This window comes from Paramormyrops kingsleyae, chromosome 8 (genome assembly GCF_048594095.1).
Source record: "Paramormyrops kingsleyae isolate MSU_618 chromosome 8, PKINGS_0.4, whole genome shotgun sequence".
Lineage (NCBI taxonomy): Eukaryota > Metazoa > Chordata > Actinopteri > Osteoglossiformes > Mormyridae > Paramormyrops > Paramormyrops kingsleyae.
Window position 1 is genome coordinate 33,615,682 of NC_132804.1, and position 20,380 is coordinate 33,636,061.

General features: G+C 46.1%; 1 protein-coding gene across 9 annotated transcripts in view; it reads left to right on the forward strand.

Moving 5' to 3' along the window:
- elmo2 (engulfment and cell motility 2) overlaps positions 1-19,292 on the forward strand; it is a 29,888-nt gene extending 10,596 nt beyond the window's left edge. For 4 of the 9 annotated variants that reach the window (XM_023845434.2, XM_072715706.1, XM_023845436.2 and 1 more), the window contains 19 exons: positions 4,263-4,335; positions 4,455-4,505; positions 4,948-5,117; positions 5,293-5,392; positions 7,066-7,217; positions 8,785-8,863; positions 9,924-9,959; positions 10,291-10,341; positions 11,627-11,749; positions 12,404-12,523; positions 13,012-13,116; positions 13,450-13,558; positions 14,228-14,364; positions 15,429-15,592; positions 16,259-16,371; positions 16,736-16,843; positions 17,186-17,268; positions 17,754-17,831; positions 18,123-19,292. In XM_023845434.2, the coding sequence (XP_023701202.1) occupies positions 4,263-4,335; positions 4,455-4,505; positions 4,948-5,117; positions 5,293-5,392; positions 7,066-7,217; positions 8,785-8,863; positions 9,924-9,959; positions 10,291-10,341; positions 11,627-11,749; positions 12,404-12,523; positions 13,012-13,116; positions 13,450-13,558; positions 14,228-14,364; positions 15,429-15,592; positions 16,259-16,371; positions 16,736-16,843; positions 17,186-17,268; positions 17,754-17,831; positions 18,123-18,323 (2,053 nt within the window). In that variant the 3' untranslated portion in view covers positions 18,324-19,292. The remainder of the gene's footprint in view (positions 1-4,262; positions 4,336-4,454; positions 4,506-4,947; positions 5,118-5,292; positions 5,393-7,065; positions 7,218-8,784; positions 8,864-9,923; positions 9,960-10,290; positions 10,342-11,626; positions 11,750-12,403; positions 12,524-13,011; positions 13,117-13,449; positions 13,559-14,227; positions 14,365-15,428; positions 15,593-16,258; positions 16,372-16,735; positions 16,844-17,185; positions 17,269-17,753; positions 17,832-18,122) is intronic. The other 5 variants (XM_072715709.1, XM_072715711.1, XM_072715708.1 and 2 more) reach the window with 4 other exon arrangements.
- Positions 19,293-20,380: the final 1,088 nt, after the last annotated feature.

Here is a 20,380-nt window from a genome sequence, read left to right on the forward strand (position 1 = left end):
TTAGACGCACTGCTGTTGCTGTTCAGGTGTCCTGGGGCCCGTTAGACGCACTGCTGTTGCTGTTCAGGTGTCCTGGGGCCCGTTAGACGCACTGCTGTTGCTGTTCAGGTTTACTGGGGCTCATTAGACGCACTGCTGTTGCTGTTCAGGTGTACTGGGGCCCATTAGACGCACTGCTGTTGCTGTTCAGGTGTCCTGGGGCCCGTTAGATGCACTGCTGTTGCTGTTCAGGTGTCCTGGGGCCCGTTAGACACACTGCTGTTGGTGTTCAGGTGTACTGGGGCCCGTTAGACACACTGCCGTTGGGCGTCTCATATAATAATCATGTGGCATTAACACACTCCTACAGCCATGCGGTTATGGTGCTGCTGAACATCTTAGGCAGTCAAAGAGTGTTGAATTTATCTAGGCAGTAAGTGAAAATTTGCTCAGAAAGTGAAGCAAGTTGACAGTAGAATATATGCAAAAGAACACAACAAAAAAATAACAAGAATTTAGTTTCTTCTTCATATTGTTACTGACATTTTGCTGGATACCTGACCTCTCCAGGGAGACACCTCAGCCATTCCTTAAATTTTGTCAGATAACTTACTTTGTTAAAAGAGTTGAGGAAGTATCGATTAGCAGAACTTGCTAGTGGTCAAGTTCAACAAACACATGGACATATTGGTTGGTTACTGCAAATATTGAGGTAACCTTAGGGTAGGTTTTGACATGGCTAACCCTAACACTCCTTCACAGACGTGACATCACAGTTCTACAGCAATGTGACGATCATTTGGAGTTTCCTTTGACTGCCGGAGACTTTTGCACAGTACTCCGTATGCTTGTCTCTGACTTGGTGATGTTTCTGGCTCTAAGCAAAAGCAGTAAGTCTAGATGTACAGTTTGTGAGGCATTTAGCATTGAGCATTTAGTTCTCCATTTAACACGGATCCACTGGCAAGTGAAACTTCTGCCACTCATAAAATCGCATATTCATTGTTAGTAGCCAGCAGCATGAAGTTAAGAAACATCTGTTCCTTTTGTACAGCATTAAAATATGGGATTATGAAAAGAAGCAAGACGGAATAAATTAATTCCAGGCAGTCCGTTTACACCAGTTTTTAACGCTCGCTGACATCACTGAAGTTTGTGACAGAGTTGCCATTAGAACTTCCATATTTCGCCATATATTTCTCTAAAGGAAATGTTTGAGGACAGTGTGAGGCCATAACAGTTGATTTATTTTGATATTCAGTTTTTCTATTCTATTTTTCGATTATTGTATAGATATTCTCATATACTCAGACAATGGAAACAAAAAAACTAAAAACTAAAAAAAAACTGGTCAATGAAAAGGTATGAATTGTTTAACATTGTTTAAATGAACAGCTGCTAGTGGTTTTGTGTCTGAGGAGGTTAACATGTATATATGACCTTCACTTGGTACAGTGACAGTAAAACTTCAATTGTTTAGCAAGTTGGCTAGTACACAGAAGGATGTTTTCAGACCGTACAAATGTGATTTCATTTCAAGTTAAGCATCCAGTAAGTTACTCACCAATATTTGGAACTGTTTGAGCAAAAAAATTAATATACTGTACCTCTGACAGGTGAGATGTATCGTCCAAAATGCTGCTTTTCAAGACCAAATGCTAATGCTAAAGCCACTCTTATCATGCTAAATATTAATATTTCCCCCGTTTGTTTCCACCCAGCAAGCTAGCACAGGTTGGCTCTGGGAAGTCCCCATTAAACTCGGATGTTTCCCTGACACAAGCTCATTCATGCTGGTTGAATTTAGCATATTTCACACCACTCTCCACTGTCCCCTACTTGTGTGAAAACGCTGGACCTCTGACTGTTTTGTCCGTTTACTGCCAGCTTGATTTCCTTGCCTTCCTGCTGCCCGCCCCCCCAAGTTTTAATCAGCGTGCCGCTAATTATCACTGTTACAAGAATCAGTGCTTTATTTGTCACATACAAAGTCTACAGTCCGGCTATAACCTGCAGTGAAATGCAAGGTGGTCAGCTCTGCTTTGGTAAATAGTGACGGCAAGATAAAGACCACTCTAGGTTAAGAATGCAGACTGAAAATCCAAATTTGTACAATTTACAAGTGACCTTTGTAGATTCTTTGAATGCATTTATTTAAAAAATGATTTGCTTGAACATGCTTAAAACCTACAAACACTGTATTCATAAACGCATTTCCAAACTGTTTAGTATCGTCTATAAAATGCCTTCCGTCCTTCATAGGTTACCCTCGATAGATATCGATAACATAGGTAAATATTTTAATATTTAGCTAGAATGACATTGTGATAACATGAATACAACGGTTTTTGATTACTTGGCAAAGACACAGTGAAAATATCATATAGTCATTTAGCTTGTGCCATCGATTATAGCAATGTGATATAACATGCTGCTCGTTGGCGTCCTCCACTGAAACGGCAGCCGTGCCGATAGGCAGTGGAGGCTCACAGTCTGTGATCACTACAGCATCTATTCATAAGTACTTGCCAAATGTGATTAAGGTATAATTATTAATGGTGACAGTTATCATCTGTAATCAGTCTAAGGGTCACCACAAACCCTGCCAGTAAAATCCCATATTGATGAGTCTTATTGGTAAATCGATTGGCCATTTGGGCCGTGCTCTCTACCTCTATGTCCTCAGCGTTCAGTATGCGGGTATTTGAGGTATTTCTCCTGCACTTCCCCTCACCATACATTTAGAGGCCTTGCGAATCCCGAAAGCCCTGCTTACATAATCATTCTAATTACGCCACCTCCGCCGTCTCCCTCTTTCATTCTGTCTCTGCATCCCGTTCCCTCATTTGCTTCCCTTCTTCGCCGAAGTGTATGTGTTTTCCCAGGCTGCTCGTGCTGCAGTTGCCATGGCGACCGCATACCGCTACCACTCGTGATTATGGCACACACACACACACGCACGCACTCCCCAGTGTGACCTTTCTGAGTAACGACAGTGCTGCAGTGCAGCCCTGTGACTCCCCCATGGTGACATCACTGTTATAAAACAGGAACACAAACCCATGCATGACTACATAATGGAGTATTCTCCATTTTCATTCGCGAACATTTCCAAAATGAAGCTGCATTTACTGCTAATGTAATGTAAAATTAATGCTTAAATTAGGATTACCAGTCGATAGAGCTCTGATTTTGTGCTCAACGTTTTGTCGATTGATTTTCATGTAGGGTTCGGATCATTTTTTACGGGAGAGTCAGTGTTGAAGCAGGCTCCAGCCTCCTGGCAGAGTGAGCGTGGAGCTTGGCCAATGTTTTTTTTGGTGTGTGTTGGAGTTCATGGCTCCGTCTATGGAAGGAATAAAATCCCTGAGTCAACAAAGGCCAACTGCCGTATTTCACAGCAGGCTTCTGGTTCCTCAAAGTGTCACGCTGCTGATGCCAAGCAAAATGCTCGTGTGCAAGTTCGGAGAGCTCATCGGAGAGCTCATCGGAGAGCTCATCGGAGAGCTCATCGGAGAGCTCATCGGAGAGCTCATCGGAGAGCTCATCGGATCACAGCCGATAGTCATGACTGAAAGTCCCAGCCAGCTTTTATGTCAGCTGCCCTAAGAAGAAACTTGAAATTAATGTGTCTCTTCCATCTTTAAATATTTTGATAAAAGTTCAATTGCTAGGATATTAATTTGACATTTCACCCCTATCGTATTATACTCTAGTAAACAGGAAGTCGCTATGCAGCTGCCTTGCCCCACAGCAAGTTAAAATTCTAAGCCTAGCATGTTTCAGCCATTTTACTTAGATGGTATTTCATTTAAAATAGGGTGTGAAAAGTACTAACCTGAGTGTGAATGCAGCTGAATCCTGATCGTTCCTTAGTTCTCCGTTCCTCATCTTTTGCATTTGTTTGAAAATGCCCTTGCAGACGCTCCGGCTGCATTCTGCCGCTCTTGTCTTCCTCATTCTTCTTTCTTCGCTGCAGACTTTGGTTTATGAATTTTCTAATGCGCTGCTTTGAAAGGGTGAACAGTCACACATAATGGAACGGTGTGGCCTCCAGCCGCATGACTGGGAGCTGGTCTATTTTTCCCCGTTAGGAGGTCAGTTAATGTGCTCCATTCTGTGCCTTTCCTTTAGCTCTTTAGTGAAAATGAGAAATAAAAAGCTCAACTGTTGGTGTCAGGATGTGAAGATCCATGTGACCTCATTCATGCCGGCAGTGTTTGGCTTGTTTCTTGGGATGAGGTCATAAGGTCAGAGTCTGTTTCCCTGTTCCCTGCCCTCAGCTGGTCTCTGTCAAGCTCGGAGCAGTTTGCGCTGCGCTACGCCGACGGCCCACAGCTGTATATCACTGAGCAGGTGAGTGAGGCCTTTCTGGGGGGGGGGTTCAGGTGGTGCAAGCTGTGTGTTTCTGTGTGTGAGGATTGTGTAGGGTCTTGTCTCTCCTGGTAAAACACCTGCGTCCACACATCTTTCAGAGCCGTGGGGAAATCAAGAATGGCACCATCCTACGACTGGCCATATCTCCGGTAGGCTGCTTTTACCATCCATCCATCCACCCATCTATTCATCCATCCATCTAGTCCTGGTCAGGATCACAGGGCCATTTTTACTTGGTCATTGAGGAGATCTGTATGCCGTCTCCTGCATCTCGTCGCTTTATTCTTTGCCAACACACGATCCTCTCACTCTAGCTGATGGCCAAGTTCTCAACCAGCACACTCACTGCTGCTCTTTTACCCATCATGCTCATTAAACTCCATTCGTTATCTGCTCTCTAATTGGTCTTAATCCGATTTAAACCAGTTTTCACATTTTAAATAAATTGAGAGATCGGTGGATTTGGCTCATTAAAAGAATCTCCAATAAGAGCCATGCCCAATTAGCAGTATTAGCATGGATCTAATTGGCTTAACAAGCTCGTTAGTCTGCTGAAGGCGGTGTCATGTCCCCCCCGCTCCCCCCCCGCAGACCCGTGCCGCGAGACAGCTCCTGGAGAGGATCCAGTCCCACGGGATCGACGCACGCCTCGAGGCCCTGAAGGAGCTGGCCAAGCTATCTGCCGACCCAACCTTCGCTACCGAGTTCATCAACCTGGAGGGCATCGGGACCCTGGCCCGCCTGGTGGAGAGCGGCACGCAGTAAGGAGGGTCTGGCTGGACGCGGCCGCGTGAAATCTGCTCACCGCTCACACTTCACACGCTCACACCCCCTCACAGATGCCACCGTCACAGGGTTCAGGCACAGGCGGGATCACTGCCGTAAATCAAGATGCTAATTGCTGGCGGTCCCGCCTCCTTTGCCCGGTCATTGCAGCTTCGGCGAGATGCTGGCCTTCACTCTGACTGCCTTCCTGGAGCTCATGGACCATGGCATCGTGTCCTGGGACCTCATCTCTCTGTCCTTCATTAAGCAGGTGAGAGGACATTTAATACTGAATGAGTTATTCCATTAAGGACCACAAGTTGCTATATTTGCAGGCAGAATCGCTGGTGAAATCCGCGTGTGCCATACTGACTGCTCGCTAGGTGGCCGGCTCTGTTTGCGTACGGGTGGAGACCGGAAATCACTGTTAGCTCATGCGGTTCAGTCTCCGGGCCTGTGGGGGCACCTCCGAGAACAGCCAGGTCATCATCATTCAAAAGTGAACATCTCAGTGTATTTAACTCATCAATACTCCAAATTCCCTGGTACTCAGAGAACGATAAATATAATGCATGTTAAATAAGTACTTAATTAAATTACTTCAGAATACCATACAAATAATGTATATTAAATAATATAAAAATAATAAAAATAATTCATACTCAGAATACCATACATATAGTCCATATTAAATAAGGGTTCCATACACACGGTCCATATTAAATAAATACTTTATATTTAGAGTACTATGCATATATTGCATATTAAATAAGTGTTTTAAATTCAGAATTCCATACACATAATGCATATTAAATAAGTACTCTATACTCAGAATACCATTCATATAATCCATCCATCCACACATTTTCTGTACCCGCTTGTCCTCCAGCACTTTTTTGCCCTCGATTGTCAGAGAGGTTTTATGAGTATGGTGGCCAGGTACAGAAATGGCTGCATCCAGTAAATGGAGATCTTAGTAAGCACAGCGTATGAGAGGGTTTATGAAGCCAAGCAGCGTGGTCTTACCGGCGACTCCCAGTGGCCAGTGACTGAAGGCCGTGACTCTTAGCGAGTGCCCTCTGTTTTGACTTCTGGCTGAATCCTGTGCAAAGACAGGAGTCCAGCAAAGGGACATCTGCTGGATGCTGATGCTAACAGCCGCTCCTGGGAGAGCGAGGTTTCGGGCGTCCCCCGTCCTGCCCTCGATACGCACACGCTGGCTGTCCGTATGTACATACAGCTGCCAGTTCAACAGTCTTTTTATTCCTGGACACCCATAATGGGGAAATACGGGGGCGGGGGGTGTTTTCACTGCTGGACTTATTACAGGAAGCCTGTAGTGCTGTGTTTTGTCGTAAATACGTCTGCTCTTTCCTCAAAGGCAGAGTGGCAGACAGATTGATGCCTTTGACACATTTACATGTGTAGAGCTGCTCCGTGTAGCAGTTTTGGGAGTTGTTCTTGTTGCCCTGTCTGGTATGTTTGTTGAGAAGCACACACTTTTCCTAGTAATTTTAAGGCTGTATAGCCGATTCCGTTGTTCCTCCTCGTGAACTTTGACCTCTGAAAAGCTGCCTGGACTGACGTGATGAGTGGGCGGCTGTTGCCTAGCAACCCACAATGTTGGCCTCCATCTATGATATCCCGGCTCCTGCCAATAATTTCCTGCATTTGCAGCTTTCTGCCTTCGAGCCAGTTCCTGGCTCTCGATAAGGACCAAGAGTCATAATTGAGCCTCATTTCTCATTCTTGCCTTTTTTTGCTGGGGATCTAATTCTCCTTTACGATTCACAAGGGTTTCATCCGGATTATTGAATGTCATCAGTGGTCCTCAAAGGCATTCTTCCACACTGGCATTCTTTGGACACTTTGCTGTGGTCGCTATGAAACATTATTCACGCAGCAGCACGTAATGCATCAGCCTCACCCACTTTTTTTTTTCAGATCGCCGGCTACGTCAACCAGCCCATGGTGGACGTGTCCATCCTGCAGCGCTCGCTGGCCATCCTGGAGAGTATGGTGCTGAACAGCCACAACCTCTACCACCGGGTGGCGCAAGAGATCACCGTGGGACAGCTCATCGCGCACCTGCAAGTGTGAGCACACACCCACGCACAGCGAGCGAGCGCACGGGCACGGCTCTCTGCGGTCTGGGCACCGTGGGCGTCTGTCGCAGCTGAAGGAGACCCATGCATCTCTATGCGTCTACATGCTGCAACTCTGTGTGCAAATGGGCACCACATGCACTGTGTGTTTACATAATGTATATATAGGTACATGTTCCTCTGTCTGTTCATATCACTGTGTGGGTCAATAAATTAAAAATATATTTATTTTGTTGCTGCAGGTGTAGTTATTATCAGTATCAGTATTGTCATGTTTAATGATAATTTATGATACAGCACATTATTGGTGTATAGGTGTCCCACAGAAGCTAGTCTTTCCCCCACTGTGGTTGAAATGCTATTTAAAGGCTCCTTCATCTTCTCCCCTCTCTCGCTGCCGCACCGTCAAACATATGGCTCCCCTTCGTCCTTCACACGAATAGTGCGCGGGGTCAGCTTTTGGCTCTCGGACAGGGCAGGCGGCGTTGCACGCGGCCGGCTCTCTCCAGGCATGACATCCGGGCCCTTTGGGCCTGTGGGTCACATCCGGGCCGGGCCGGGCCGGGCCGAGGTGCCAGGGAAGTGCGAGAGCAGAGAGGGATTAGGAGCGGGGGGCACCTGACGGCCGCCTCCGGGTAACGCCGGTGCGCCGTGGGGTCCTGCGTGGCCTCGGACCCTCTGCTGCCGTCTTTCTGAGGCCTTACTGCAGAAGATCACAGAACCAAACAGGCTGTGGTCTTATGCCTAGTGTGTAGTTTCAATTACCCATGGTATGAAATGGAAAATTCCCAGTGTAACAAAAAAATCCTAAATTTTAAATTGGGCACCATTCTGAGTAGCGTAATGAAATCTCATGCCGTCCTGCCCGGGGACGTAAATCACCCCTCATCCATGATATCCACGCCGTTTACCCATTAGGCACTTAGTAATCTTCGCAGTTATCAGATCCGTATCGCATTTGACTTCATTCATGTAACTTTACTTGCAGTATATTGTGTTATAATTGTCCATTTTTACTATTAGTTAAGTTTCTTATTCTGCCTGATTTATAAATTAAACGTTATGATACGTATACATGTATAGGAAAAAATATTATGTATAGGGTTGGTTACTATCCATGGTTTCAGGCATCCGTGGATAAGGGGGGGCACGGTATATATGTTTAATTAGCTTTTCCTGGGGGGTATGAGAGAGAAAATATAATGTACCCCTGATAGCAGCAGCGTGACCCTCGTCACCTCAGGCTTTTGCGCTGAAATGATCATTTCTCTCCTGTTTCTCTTCCACCTGCAGCGCTCAGTTAGCAGAGTGTGCCACGATAATTAAAACATGGCTAATTAAAAGAATTCTAAGGAAAATGGCAGGAAAAGTTCTAAGGTGTTAGAACTTCATATAAATGTTAAATGATTGTTTTCTGGCTTGTTGTGTCCTTGTCATCCAGTCAGTACTCATGCGCTTGGTCATCACTGTTGTATCGAGAAATAGCAGAGAGAATGTATGAATAAGGAGGGCTGGATACTTCTGACTGTCTGCTTCTGCTCTGCTGTCATGCCTTCAGGTCCAATCAGGAAATCCAGACGTATGCCATCGCTCTCATCAATGCCCTGTTCCTCAAAGCCCCTGAGGACCGGCGCCAGGTCAGTGTCAGTCCCATGCCCCCCCTGAGACACAGAGACACACACACACACAGGTTTTTAATTATATCTTTGTGGGGACTCTCCACTAATTTCTATGGGGAAAACTCTAAATCCAACATGACGACCTTAACACCTACCCATCCTTTAACCATAAGCGACCAAAGAAATGGTCCCCACAACGACAAAGAAACAGGTTTTTTATTACATTGTAGGGGGCATTTAATCCACACACATACACACATAGAAGAGCGCCCCCTATAGGCAGTGTGCAGGGGTGAAGGAGTCTTCTGTTTTCTGCCCTGTGTTTTATTGTTCTCATAGCAACTGAACAATTAAGCAGAATGCCAGTATGGCTGTCATGGAAACCCTCCTCAGTTCAGATGAGTGTTGGTGTTTAGCTCAGGGACTTAAGGATCTAAAGCCCGCGTCCAGAAGGTTGTGTTTACAAATCCCCTCTTGACTGAGTGACCTTTAGGCCCTTGAGCAAGGCCCCGACTGCTCCAGGGAGTCTATCTGACCCTGACATTTTGGGCAAAAGTGTCCACTAAATAAATTAATGGAAATGTTGCCTTGGTGTTTCTTCACTGCTGTTAGCTGAGGCTTTCCCGATCACGATTTTAGAACACGGGATTCTTGGCTCCCGCTTCTGATGACTTTTACACCAGTGTAAAACCTGTAGCCTCCAGTATAAGTGGCGGAGCGCCATCTGGTGTCACATGACAGTATGTGGCAGCAGCAAGAAGCCGCTGCAGCTTTTGAGTTTGGACCGAAGTTGGCTGCAACTTTATTTGATCTGTCACCCCAGAGGGGCCGAGTCTCTTCCTCTGGCAGCTGGACTCTGCTGTGCCACGCTCTGTGCCACGCTCTGTGTGTGTGTGTTTAACGCGCTGCATGTGCCTGCGCGGCATGTGTGTGCGTCCGTGTGTGCTTCTGCCGCCTTGTCCTTGCCTGTGTGTAAGTCGGCGCTCTCTGTGCCCATCGCTGTCACATCTGCATCCCTCGCTCTTGTTCCATCCCTGCCAAACCGCCCCGTTCCTGCCCTGCCTTGCCCCACCCCCAGGAGGAACATATTAACCTGCAGGACCTCCGCCTCACCGTGAGTACCCACCTCTTCCTCCACCTCACCGCATTGCTCGCAGCGCTGACTCCGCCCCCTGAGGTGCCCCCCCCCTCCGCTCCCTCTGCCCATGTGAATGTGCTCCCCGCTCCTCCGTATTGTGGCCAGCGCACGATATCCTCTTTCAAGGCCTGAGCCTGTCCAGCGGAGACGGCTGTGTCTGCTGGACAACAGACTTTTCAAGCTGAAATTCAGCCCCATTGGCTCCCTGGTGGTCATGTGACCCCCCCCCCCCCCCCCCCCCCCCAAGATGTGTCTTTGGCTGGCCTTGCTCTCCCTGGCGAGCTGTTAGAGGTGTGTCCCTTTGCAGGAAATGGCAAGCAGCCTGGCCCAGAAGCACCTGAGGTCCATCATCCTCAACGTGAGTCCGCCTCTCTCTGCCTGCTTAAACTTCCTGTGTTAAAATTCACTTAATAACCAAGAGTACAGTGGTACTTTAGTTCTCGAACTCATTAGAACTCGAATTTCTTAAAAGTCGAACCAACCAGTTTGGAAAAAAAAAACCTAGAGCTCGATCTGAATCTCAGAAGTCAAACCATGAACGCCGACCTAAGATAACTTGTACGTGTGGGGAAATGAGTCACGCCGCACGTCTCTCAGCAGAAACAAAGGGTAACGCTTCAGTCTCAGCCTCACATTCGCTGTGATAGCATCGTGCGTGTTTACACTAGCTGAATACATATACTGTATTTAGACAGTAAAATACATTTAGACAATGATATACAGTAACAGTAATTATTATATAATAAAATACATTTAAAAATAAAGATTTCTTATTAATTATTTTAATATTAATAATAAACCATTAATACATTTAATTATAATAATGTTGTCGTGCCGAGCGGGGCGGAACGGAGACAAAGGCGCAGACGTCAGGGTATCGGGAAATACGGGGTTTAATTACAGGTAAGGCAGGCAAAACGCAGACGGACAATACAATGACCGGACTGGGGAGACAAACTGAAACGCGGACTAAATACAGAGGACTAATGACAACAACCAGAAACAGCTGATTCCACACAGGGATTCCACACGGGGTTAATGAGGGGGCGTGGCACACGGGAGGAGCGGACGATCGGGGCAGGAAACATTGTTTGGATACATTTATCTTCTTACTTTTATTAATGTTTTGATAAATGTGTTTAGATGTGTTTACTACAGTATATCTTCTTCTTGTTTTATCCGATTCATTTTGTGCTTAAAAGCTAAAAAAAAAAAAAAATTCGATGTAATGTTTGGGGCTGGGAACCAATTAATTGGTTTTCCATTATTTCATATGGGGAAAATTTGATCAGAACTCGACCTTTTTAGGATTCGAGCCGCAGTTCTGAACGGATTAAGTTCGAGTTCTGAGGTACCACTGTATTTATAAAATGGTCTAATATAAAATACCATGAAAGTGCATAGGAAAATTATCATTTCTTGTTCTTGTCTTGTGATTTGTTGTTTAGTTTGTTTTTCGAGAAACAGGAATAAATATTAATGTATCTCTTTGATGTGGAAGTTTTTCTTCTTATTCTTGTTTACAAAGAAAATGATCAAAAATATTAGTGAAAATCTTCTCAATCTGAATTAGTATAGTGTTGTATTTAAACTTGCCAATGAATGGTGTTTTTCCCCTAAATGTTCCCTGTTCCCTTCTGTAGCACATCATTCACGGGAACCGGCCAATCAAAGCCGAGATGGCGCATCAGCTGTACGTGCTGCAGGTGCTCACCTTTAATCTCCTGGAGGAGCGCATGATGACCAAGATGGATCCCAGTGATCCGGTGAGCTTAAAACACCTATCATTTACTCTGGAATGTAACCCTAATACTTGATTCTAACCCATCCGTGGTTTTCCCTGGAATTGAATTCCCTAACGCTAAACCCTAAAGCACAGGTGTCAATCTCCAGTCCTGGAGGGCCGGAACCCTGCACATTTTTGGGTTTCCCCTCATTTAACACACCTGATTCAACTCCTTGTGCTAATTACCACACAGGTCTTGAGCTGAATCATTTGTGGTGGAACAGGGAAAGAACTAAGCTACACTGGGCTCCGGCCCCCCATGCCTGGAGTTTGACACCCCTGCCCTAAAGTCTAATCCTGAACCCTAACCCATCCAAGGCTTACCCCGGAGTTTGATTCCCTATCCCTGAACCCTAAAACCCTGGAGTTTAATTCATTAGGTGGTGCCAGATAAGGGTCTTTTAATCTGAATGCTTTTTTTTCTTTTTTAAATTGATCTGTTTGTAGTGTGATTAATGAAATGGGGCAGCTCCTCTTTATCCAGTGAAATACCCACACTGTGCTACAGTTGTTGGATATTATCCTGCAGTCTGTAATGTCAAGTTCACTTTCCACTTGGCTAAGCACTTGCCTTCCTGCCGCTAGCTGGCAGGCGTCTTAACAACGTGTCACCCCCCCCCCCCGCCCCCGACAGACGCAGAGGGACATCATCTTCGAGCTGCGCCGGATCGCATTTGACGGGGCCAATGACCCCGGCAACACGGAGAAACGCAAAGCCATGCACACGAAGGACTACAGGATGCTGGGCTTCACGGTCAGCCAGCCCTACAGGGGGCGCTGTCATGCCACTCATGGGCATGAGTTTCACTTATAAGAATCAGCACTATTCATTCACTTTGTAGTCATGTTTTCATAAGTATGTTAAAGTTTCTTTCGGATATGTTCTGATGTTAAATATGTTCAGTTATATTCAAGTTTGTCATATGCACAATAAGTAATCAGTTACACAATACAATGGGGATGCATTCCAGTTAAACATACATACAAATTAAGATGCTAAAAGCAGGCTACAATTAAACAGTAAGTCTTTAAGAGAATAAATATGAGTACGATTATGACAGTAAATACTTAAACACAGTGTAACACAGACGTTAATGTGAACAAGGCTGTAATTAGAGCGTTATCTCTCAACCTGCCCCTCAGAAAGGCATGGACTGCCTGGGGTTCCCTGATGTTTGACAAACACTGAATTAGACGGCTGCTCTGCGGATTGTCTGTATTTAGACTCTGGTGTCCCCACAGAACCATGAGAACCCAGCTGTGGACTTCATGCAGACCCCCCCGGGGGTGCTGGCGCTGGACAACATGCTGTACCTGGCCAGGCTGCACCAGGACACCTACATTCGGGTGAGAGGTGCTGAGTGTCGGTCCCGCTGCGGCAGGCTCTGCCCCAGGCCCGGCCCCTCATGCAGCCCGCGCATCTCCAGAACTGGGTCATCCTTAAATATATTAGGAGGTCTTCTGACTTAGAATACGGTCAAAAATGCATTTGTCTTCTATAAGATGTGTGCTTCAATATTTCCTTCTCTTTTGCTTTGAGTGCAGTTTTACACATTTATATTTATGAAGGAGGGTAGAATTATCTTGGCCGTGTTTATGGTTGCTGCTTAGAAGTGTGGCCGGCGTGCCCCCTCGTGGTGGACGGGTCGCGATGAGGCGCCTTGCCGTTTCTCACCTCAGATCGTCCTGGAGAACAGCAGCCGTGAGGACAAGCACGAGTGTCCCTTCGGCCGCTGCGCCATCGAGCTGACGCGCATGCTCTGTGAAATCCTTCAAGTGGGTGAGCTGCGTAGGTATCCCCTCCCTCACCCATTTACCTCCATGTTATGGATCAGTGCCTGTATCCAGATGGTCATAGGTTCAAATCCCTGAGTAATGATATCACCGATTAGGTCCTAGAGCAAGGCATTTAATCCCAACTGCTGATCCTGCTCCTGGGCATAGGTGCACTAGCATAAAAGTTCACAAAGCAATTGCCCAGATTAAAACATTGTACACCAGATACGGTTTGGGATAAACTCGGGATGCATCATTTTCAACTTCTTTGCATCGGTAAAATCCGGTTTATTAATAAATTATTTTTATTGGAGACCCTATGCCTTTATTATTTAGAAATGTGGGCAATACTTTTTGACCAATAATTTTATATTTAGATTGATTTCCCCTCTCTAAACTCTTTCTGTATCTGTACCATATTGAATTGCAAAGCATCATATTGTTTTGTATGGCATCGTATCGTGTCGAAATGCACGGCATCGCAATAGGGCTGAATCATAAGGTATCACATTAGCAGCTGCTTCATATGTATCAGTAATGTGCCGGGTCACTCTCAGTGCATACAGATTGTATTGCGTCGGCCTCTTTGAAGGAGATGCACAGTCTGCTCCTGATCACTAACCCTCCTCCTGCTTACTAATAATAAGATGTTCTGACATTTTGTGTCGTCTCTGCCGTTAAGCGAATGAGGGATGCAATGACTACCACCCCATGTTCTTCACGCACGACCGGGCCTGGGAGGAGTTCTTCTGTGTCTGCATCCAGCTGCTCAACAAGACCTGGAAGGAGATGAGAGCTACAGTGGAGGACTTCAACAAGGTTGGGCGCCCACTTCCTCTTCCTGGGACGGGGGCGTATGACTAATCCTGAGTGATATCCGGGGGGGTGGGAGGGCAGTTGCCTTGTCTGATCTCCGGGATTCATTGTGAACAGACCATTCAGATTCAGGAGTGGACATGTGTAATGGTTTAGCTAGAAACCAAATCCTTCTTTTTATTTAGAGTTGCTGTGTGGGGCAGTAACGGCCAATTCGTACTTCAATTTTCGTCTGCAGATGAGGGGATGTCAATTTCGTCATCAGGGGCTGACTGCAGTCGGTGCTTGTAGCCCAGATATTTATGTCAGGCAGAAACCGTGTGCGTGAACTGCCCATGTGCAAGATGATTAATTAGGAATTTCCAGCAGGTGGCAGCACCGACTTTCAGAGATCAGTGGTCAACAACAAAAAAGAGGAAGAATAGTTATTGTTGTAGTAGTTATGGTGCAGTGGCATGAAGAGGGTTGGAGGTACCCGCTTATGAAATTTTGCATGCGGTTTGGGGTCCCGGCTAATTTTGTTATAAGGATTTCAAAATACCGCGTCATGCCTTATTACCGTAATACCGTCCAAGCCTTCACTAATAACTTTAAAACTGTTCAAAAAAGTTGACCCATTCCACTATACTGCTTGTATTTGTGTTTCTGGCAATACATCTGCCCCCCCCCCCCCCTCGTCTGGTGGGATATCACTGCTGTATGCATGCACCGACTGCAACCATCTGCATCCACAGCCAACTGTAGTGTGAACACAAACTGCTGGGCGGATGACTGTCCCCAGCCCAAAAGCGCATGCAGAAAAGTGAAGTATGAAGTGGGCTTATGGCAGAAGGTTATTTCAAAGGACAGATACCACATTCAGTTGTGTTTCTGTAAAAGCCAGTAACTGTTGCTACTGATTCTGAAGTGCTGTTGGAATGTTTTTTAGAAGTGCACTGCAAGGCTCCAGGGCTTTCTGGTTAGATGGCAGGTGGATGTACTGGGTTGGCATCTCGACACTGGTTTCGAGTCAGACCCCTGCTGATCTCTTGTGTAAGCAAAGCTGTCACCCCTCTGGTGACCTGCAGGTCATGCAGGTGGTCCGGGAGCAAATCACCAGAGCCCTGGCCATGAAGCCGTCGTCACTGGACCAGCTGAAGAGCAAACTGCGGGGACTCAACTACTCGGAGATACTGCGCCTGAGACAGTCTGAGCGAATGAGCCAGGATGACTTCCAGTCCCCACCAATCATGTGAGGCCGCCGCTGACGCCCATCCACTCTTACCCTTCATATAGTGGCCACATATATTCTACAGCCTGAACGTTTTGACAGGGGGGGTCATGAAGCCAGTCAGGCTGCATTTCAGCACTTGGTGTCAGTTTGTTCACGTCAGCATCATACATTAGTGTAATGATCTGAATGGGTATAATGGTACTATAATGATAAGCTGAAAAGCAGCCCCACACCATGATGTTCGCACCTCCAAACTTCACTGTGGCCGGTTTATGATGAAATGATGTTGTTTCCATTTCCGGATTATGGCCCCAACAGTCCTCACTGGAACATTCAGAAGTTTAGAAATCCTTCTGTAACCAATGGCATCGGTATGTTTTGCAACAATAAGGTTGCGAAGGTCTTGAGAGAGTTCTTTGCTTTCACCCATCATGAGATGTTTCACCAGTTGGGACTGAACCAGCTGATATTAATTTGCACTGAAAAGGGTCAGGATTGCTTTCTGATTACGGATAGATTTCAGCTGGTGTCTTGGCTTTTGGTACCTTTTTGCACCTCCATTTCCTCGTGTTCATATGTATGTATGTGTGTAATTACCCATATCTATGTATATGTGTGTAATTATAATATTTCTAGTATATAAAGTATATAGTCCACTGATAACCTGTGCGTCTTTGCCGTCAGTGAGCTACGTGAGCGCATCCAACCTGAGATCCTAGAGCTGATCAAGCAGCAGCGTCTCAACCGGCTGTGTGAGGGAAGCTGTTTCCGGAAAGTCGGAAACCGCCGGCGGCAAGGTGGGCTGCCAGCCGCTCCTCCGCGGGGAGAAAGACCGTTACATCCGTCCTCGCTGCCATCCATCTGGGCATTACTCATTCAGGGCGTACTCTGGCCCTGTGGCACCTGGGCAACTCCTGGCTTCTCTATGACCGAGCCAGATGTGACTTAATTGCTCGGCTGATGCTTATTGCCCGAAATAATGTACGGCAGTGTTTTATGCTGTGACTACACTGTACAGTCCTGCTTATCCCCTCAGCCCAACCTGCGGCTCTGAAGCTCCAAAGTCAGATCCTCCACTGTATGAGTTGTCTCATGGTTGATGGCTTGTGTCCAACTCTCATAACCTCACTGCCCATTTTATTCCTCTTCCTCCTCCCCAAGACAAGTTCTGGTTCTGCCGCCTGTCCCTCAATCACAAGGTGCTGCACTATGGCGACCTGGACGAGCCCCCCCAGGGTGAAGTGCCTTACGAACTGCTCACCGATAAGAGTGAGTCCCCTGATGAGCGCAGAGGTGTGGGAGCCAGCTAGGGGCCTGCCATGTGGGGGCGGGGCTTGGCCTGACCTTTTGGGAGCAACGGGGTGACAATCAGCAGTTGCATAACTTATTGAAGGGCAGGAATGAGTCAGCGACCTTTGTGGGGAGGGGAGTGGGTTTTGTAAGCGGGGGTTTGCCCCCTGAGGCTGGGGAAGATGTGGGGTGAGCAGCTTTAAGGTCCAGCTGCGTAAACGAGAACATTTTCAGGTGTGGTGGATAAGTGTGGATTTGTGTGACAGAGGAGTCTAGGCAGTGAGGCAGACGTTTTATGGTCCTTCTCTTTCTTCTCTGCAGTACCTGTGTCTGACATAAAGTCTGTGGTGACAGGGAAGGATTGTCCTCACATGAAGGAGAAGACTGCACTGAGGCAGAACAAGGTGGGGCCCTGCTGCAGTCACGGCACCGCAGAGCTGCCCTGAGAGAGGAGTAAAAAGCACAGGGACACAAACAGAAAGCCATCAACTTGCACATTAAAACAGGAGCGAGACCCAATGGCTACCAATTTTGGTTCACCGCAGTAAATATCCCTGCAATACATTTCAAACAGAGCCGTGTTATAAGGGAGTGGAGAGGAAGGTGCGGGAATGTTATTTGGGGACGTGAGCAGAGGCAGGTTTGACAGAACCGTGGTGGTGGGGGGGGGGGGGGGGGGCGGAGAAAAAAAGTCAACATGAGAGGAAGCACACAGGAAAGCAGCAGAAGCCTAGGCTGTTATATAATGGATGTTAACAAGGCAGTAATATGCTCATCACATGACCACGCCCCAGCTCAGGATGACCGCACCCCACAAATGTTTGGTATATAGATTAATAACTGAGAACCTCATTAAGTGCCAGCTAACCCTCATTTTTCTCATCTGTAGGATGGTCTAGAACTTGCTTTCTCCATCCTCTATGACCCTGATGAAGCTCTGAACTTTGTCGCCCCAAACAAATATGAGGTGAGACATGGATTTCCAAAGTACCCTTCCAGGGTGTTCATTTAATGGCTTATAAAAATAGGCAAGTATAGCCATTCCTCTGGAGATTGTCTGAAGGCATTCTGCTGGAATCGAAGTGTGTGGAGGTTAAGGAGCAGAAGACTGGGGTGAAGTAGTCGTTTGCAAGGTGAGGGTTACTGTTTGACGCACCAGGAGGGGCCATTTATTGAATACTAAATATGTAAGGGCTGTATTTGAATGGATAGACGTGGAGTAAGGGTTTGTGACCTTGACTGCGTTTCTGTGCCTCAGTACTGCATCTGGATCGACGGGCTGTGCGCGCTGCTGGGCAGGGAGATGGGCAGCGACCTCACACGCAGCGACCTTGACACACTCATCAGCATGGAGATGAAGCTCCGCCTCCTGGACCTGGAGAACATCGCCATTCCCGAGGCCCCGCCCCCCGTGCCAAAGGAGCCCAGCACCTACAACTTCACCTACAATTATGGCTGAAGGAGTGGGTGGGAGGGCTTAGGAAGGGTGAGGGAAGGGGGAAGAAGAGAGATTCAGCCCCCGCCCCTACAGACCTCCTCTGTAACACTATGTAAGAGGAGAACTTCAGTGGGGCAAAGAAAAATGAAACCATTTTGACAATATGCAGTCTCTTCTCGATTCATGCCCTTACATGTGTTTCTAAAAGGGTTGTTCTATTAATACCGTAATCCAACACTATTGAGCCTTATCAGCTGCAGTATCAAGATTTGTCAAGTATTTTTTTAATTTAATTTTTTTTTTCTTGCGTTAATCCATGGCTTTACCAATGTTCTAACCAAGCTGTTCCGCAGCTTATCCGCGTTGACCGGTACTGTAGAGGTTGGGTCTTTCTAAGGTTACTGTCACCAGTAGCTGTCCCTTTTCTGTCCGCTAATTCTGTACTAATCTCCATTGATTTTATTATGCAGAATAGATTCTATTTTTGTAAAGGAATATATGAACCGAGCCCAGCATTGAAAGGGATCTTTATTCTGAGTAACCTCAGCCTTTCAGCCTGATGTCCTTTGAAAATGTGTGGAAAAAGCGTGTATAGACACCTTCTTCATAATTCTCAGATAGCTATATAATGAATTGCCTGTTTGTTTGATGTAAACACTAGAAATCTACAACATCCTCGTTATCTGCCCTCTGTAAACGCTGTAGTTGCCCCTGTGGACTGTGTGTTGAACCGCTGTACAAAGACCAGCTACCATGAAATCGTCACAATGGTCCTCAGCAAGACTGATTTGCCTTTTGCACAGTAATTGTTGAGAGGTGTAAGTGAGAAAAGTGAGTATAAGAACAATAAAGTAAAAATAGACAAAACAGTCACCTGCGATATATATTAAAAATAAATTGAGAAGAACACTATATTAGAGCCTGTGTGGTTGAGATGGGAGGTATGTCATTCCTGCAAGTCTTTTGTTACATTAAAGTTCATTGCATGAAGTGCATCTGCTTTTTGTAGCTCCTGGCTACACCTGAGGGGTATTCCACAAAACAGGATTTCTCACTTAGCAGGGTTAAATTAAGCTGAAGTCATGATTGTTCAATAAAAGTTTAGGTAAGGAGCATTCCTATTGGACTTCTGACTTCTGTCTTAAGCTAACTGAGAAGCCCTGCGTTGCGGAACGCTACCCAGGTGAACCTCAGTGTGGGGTGGTACCTGGCTGTAGCCTGTAATTTGACATGTTAGCTTTGGGTATGGACATCTATATGCATTGTGATGTCGCCCCTTATGACACATTGCTCTGTGCCAGTGTGGTAATTTATGTATGAAGCCTATATTCTGCAGTCACGGAGGATGATGTATGAAACATCTCCATGGGACATGGGAGTCAAAGTAAACCACGTCTATGATCGCATGGATCTGTGTGTAACCCGTGTGTGTGCTTGCGGATTCACATGGTTCGACATTTTTCCTGGTCTAAGTTGTGACGGCATGAGTTCTGCCTACCAACGCCATCAATTCTCTAAGGCTTTACAAGCAACACATTGCTTAGAAATTGTGAAATGGAGTGTGGCTGGTTTATTCCTGCTGGTCAGATTTGTGTTGCCTGTTTTTTTTTTCTCTTCTCATAAAGAGACCTTCTGTAGCAGTCCTGAGTAATATAAATGTGTGTATGTGATCAGCCAAAAAGGGGTGCTGAGGAGCCCTTGGACTCTTGCTTTGTGGTCAGACTTCTCCTGCAAAGTAGCAGGTACCCTAATGTTTACAGAACTAGAAGTCTAACAAAAACGTTGTAGGTCTGCATGCCAGGAGGGGACATTTTTGTTGTACCCACAAGAAAGTTAAATATTCTAATCTATAATTCTGATCTATAAATACATACAGCGATTTTATAAATGGGTTAAAATGCTGAACTGTAAGCCTTAAATTGCTTTTGGATATTGCGGAGTAACAGAGTGATTGTTATAGTGATAAAAATACAAAATAATGTTTTCTTCCTAGGCCTGTCATGTGTTCTGGGAACTCATTCTGATAGGCTTATAAAGAAATAGTCTGACCATAGGACTTTTTAAACGTTTTGCAATCT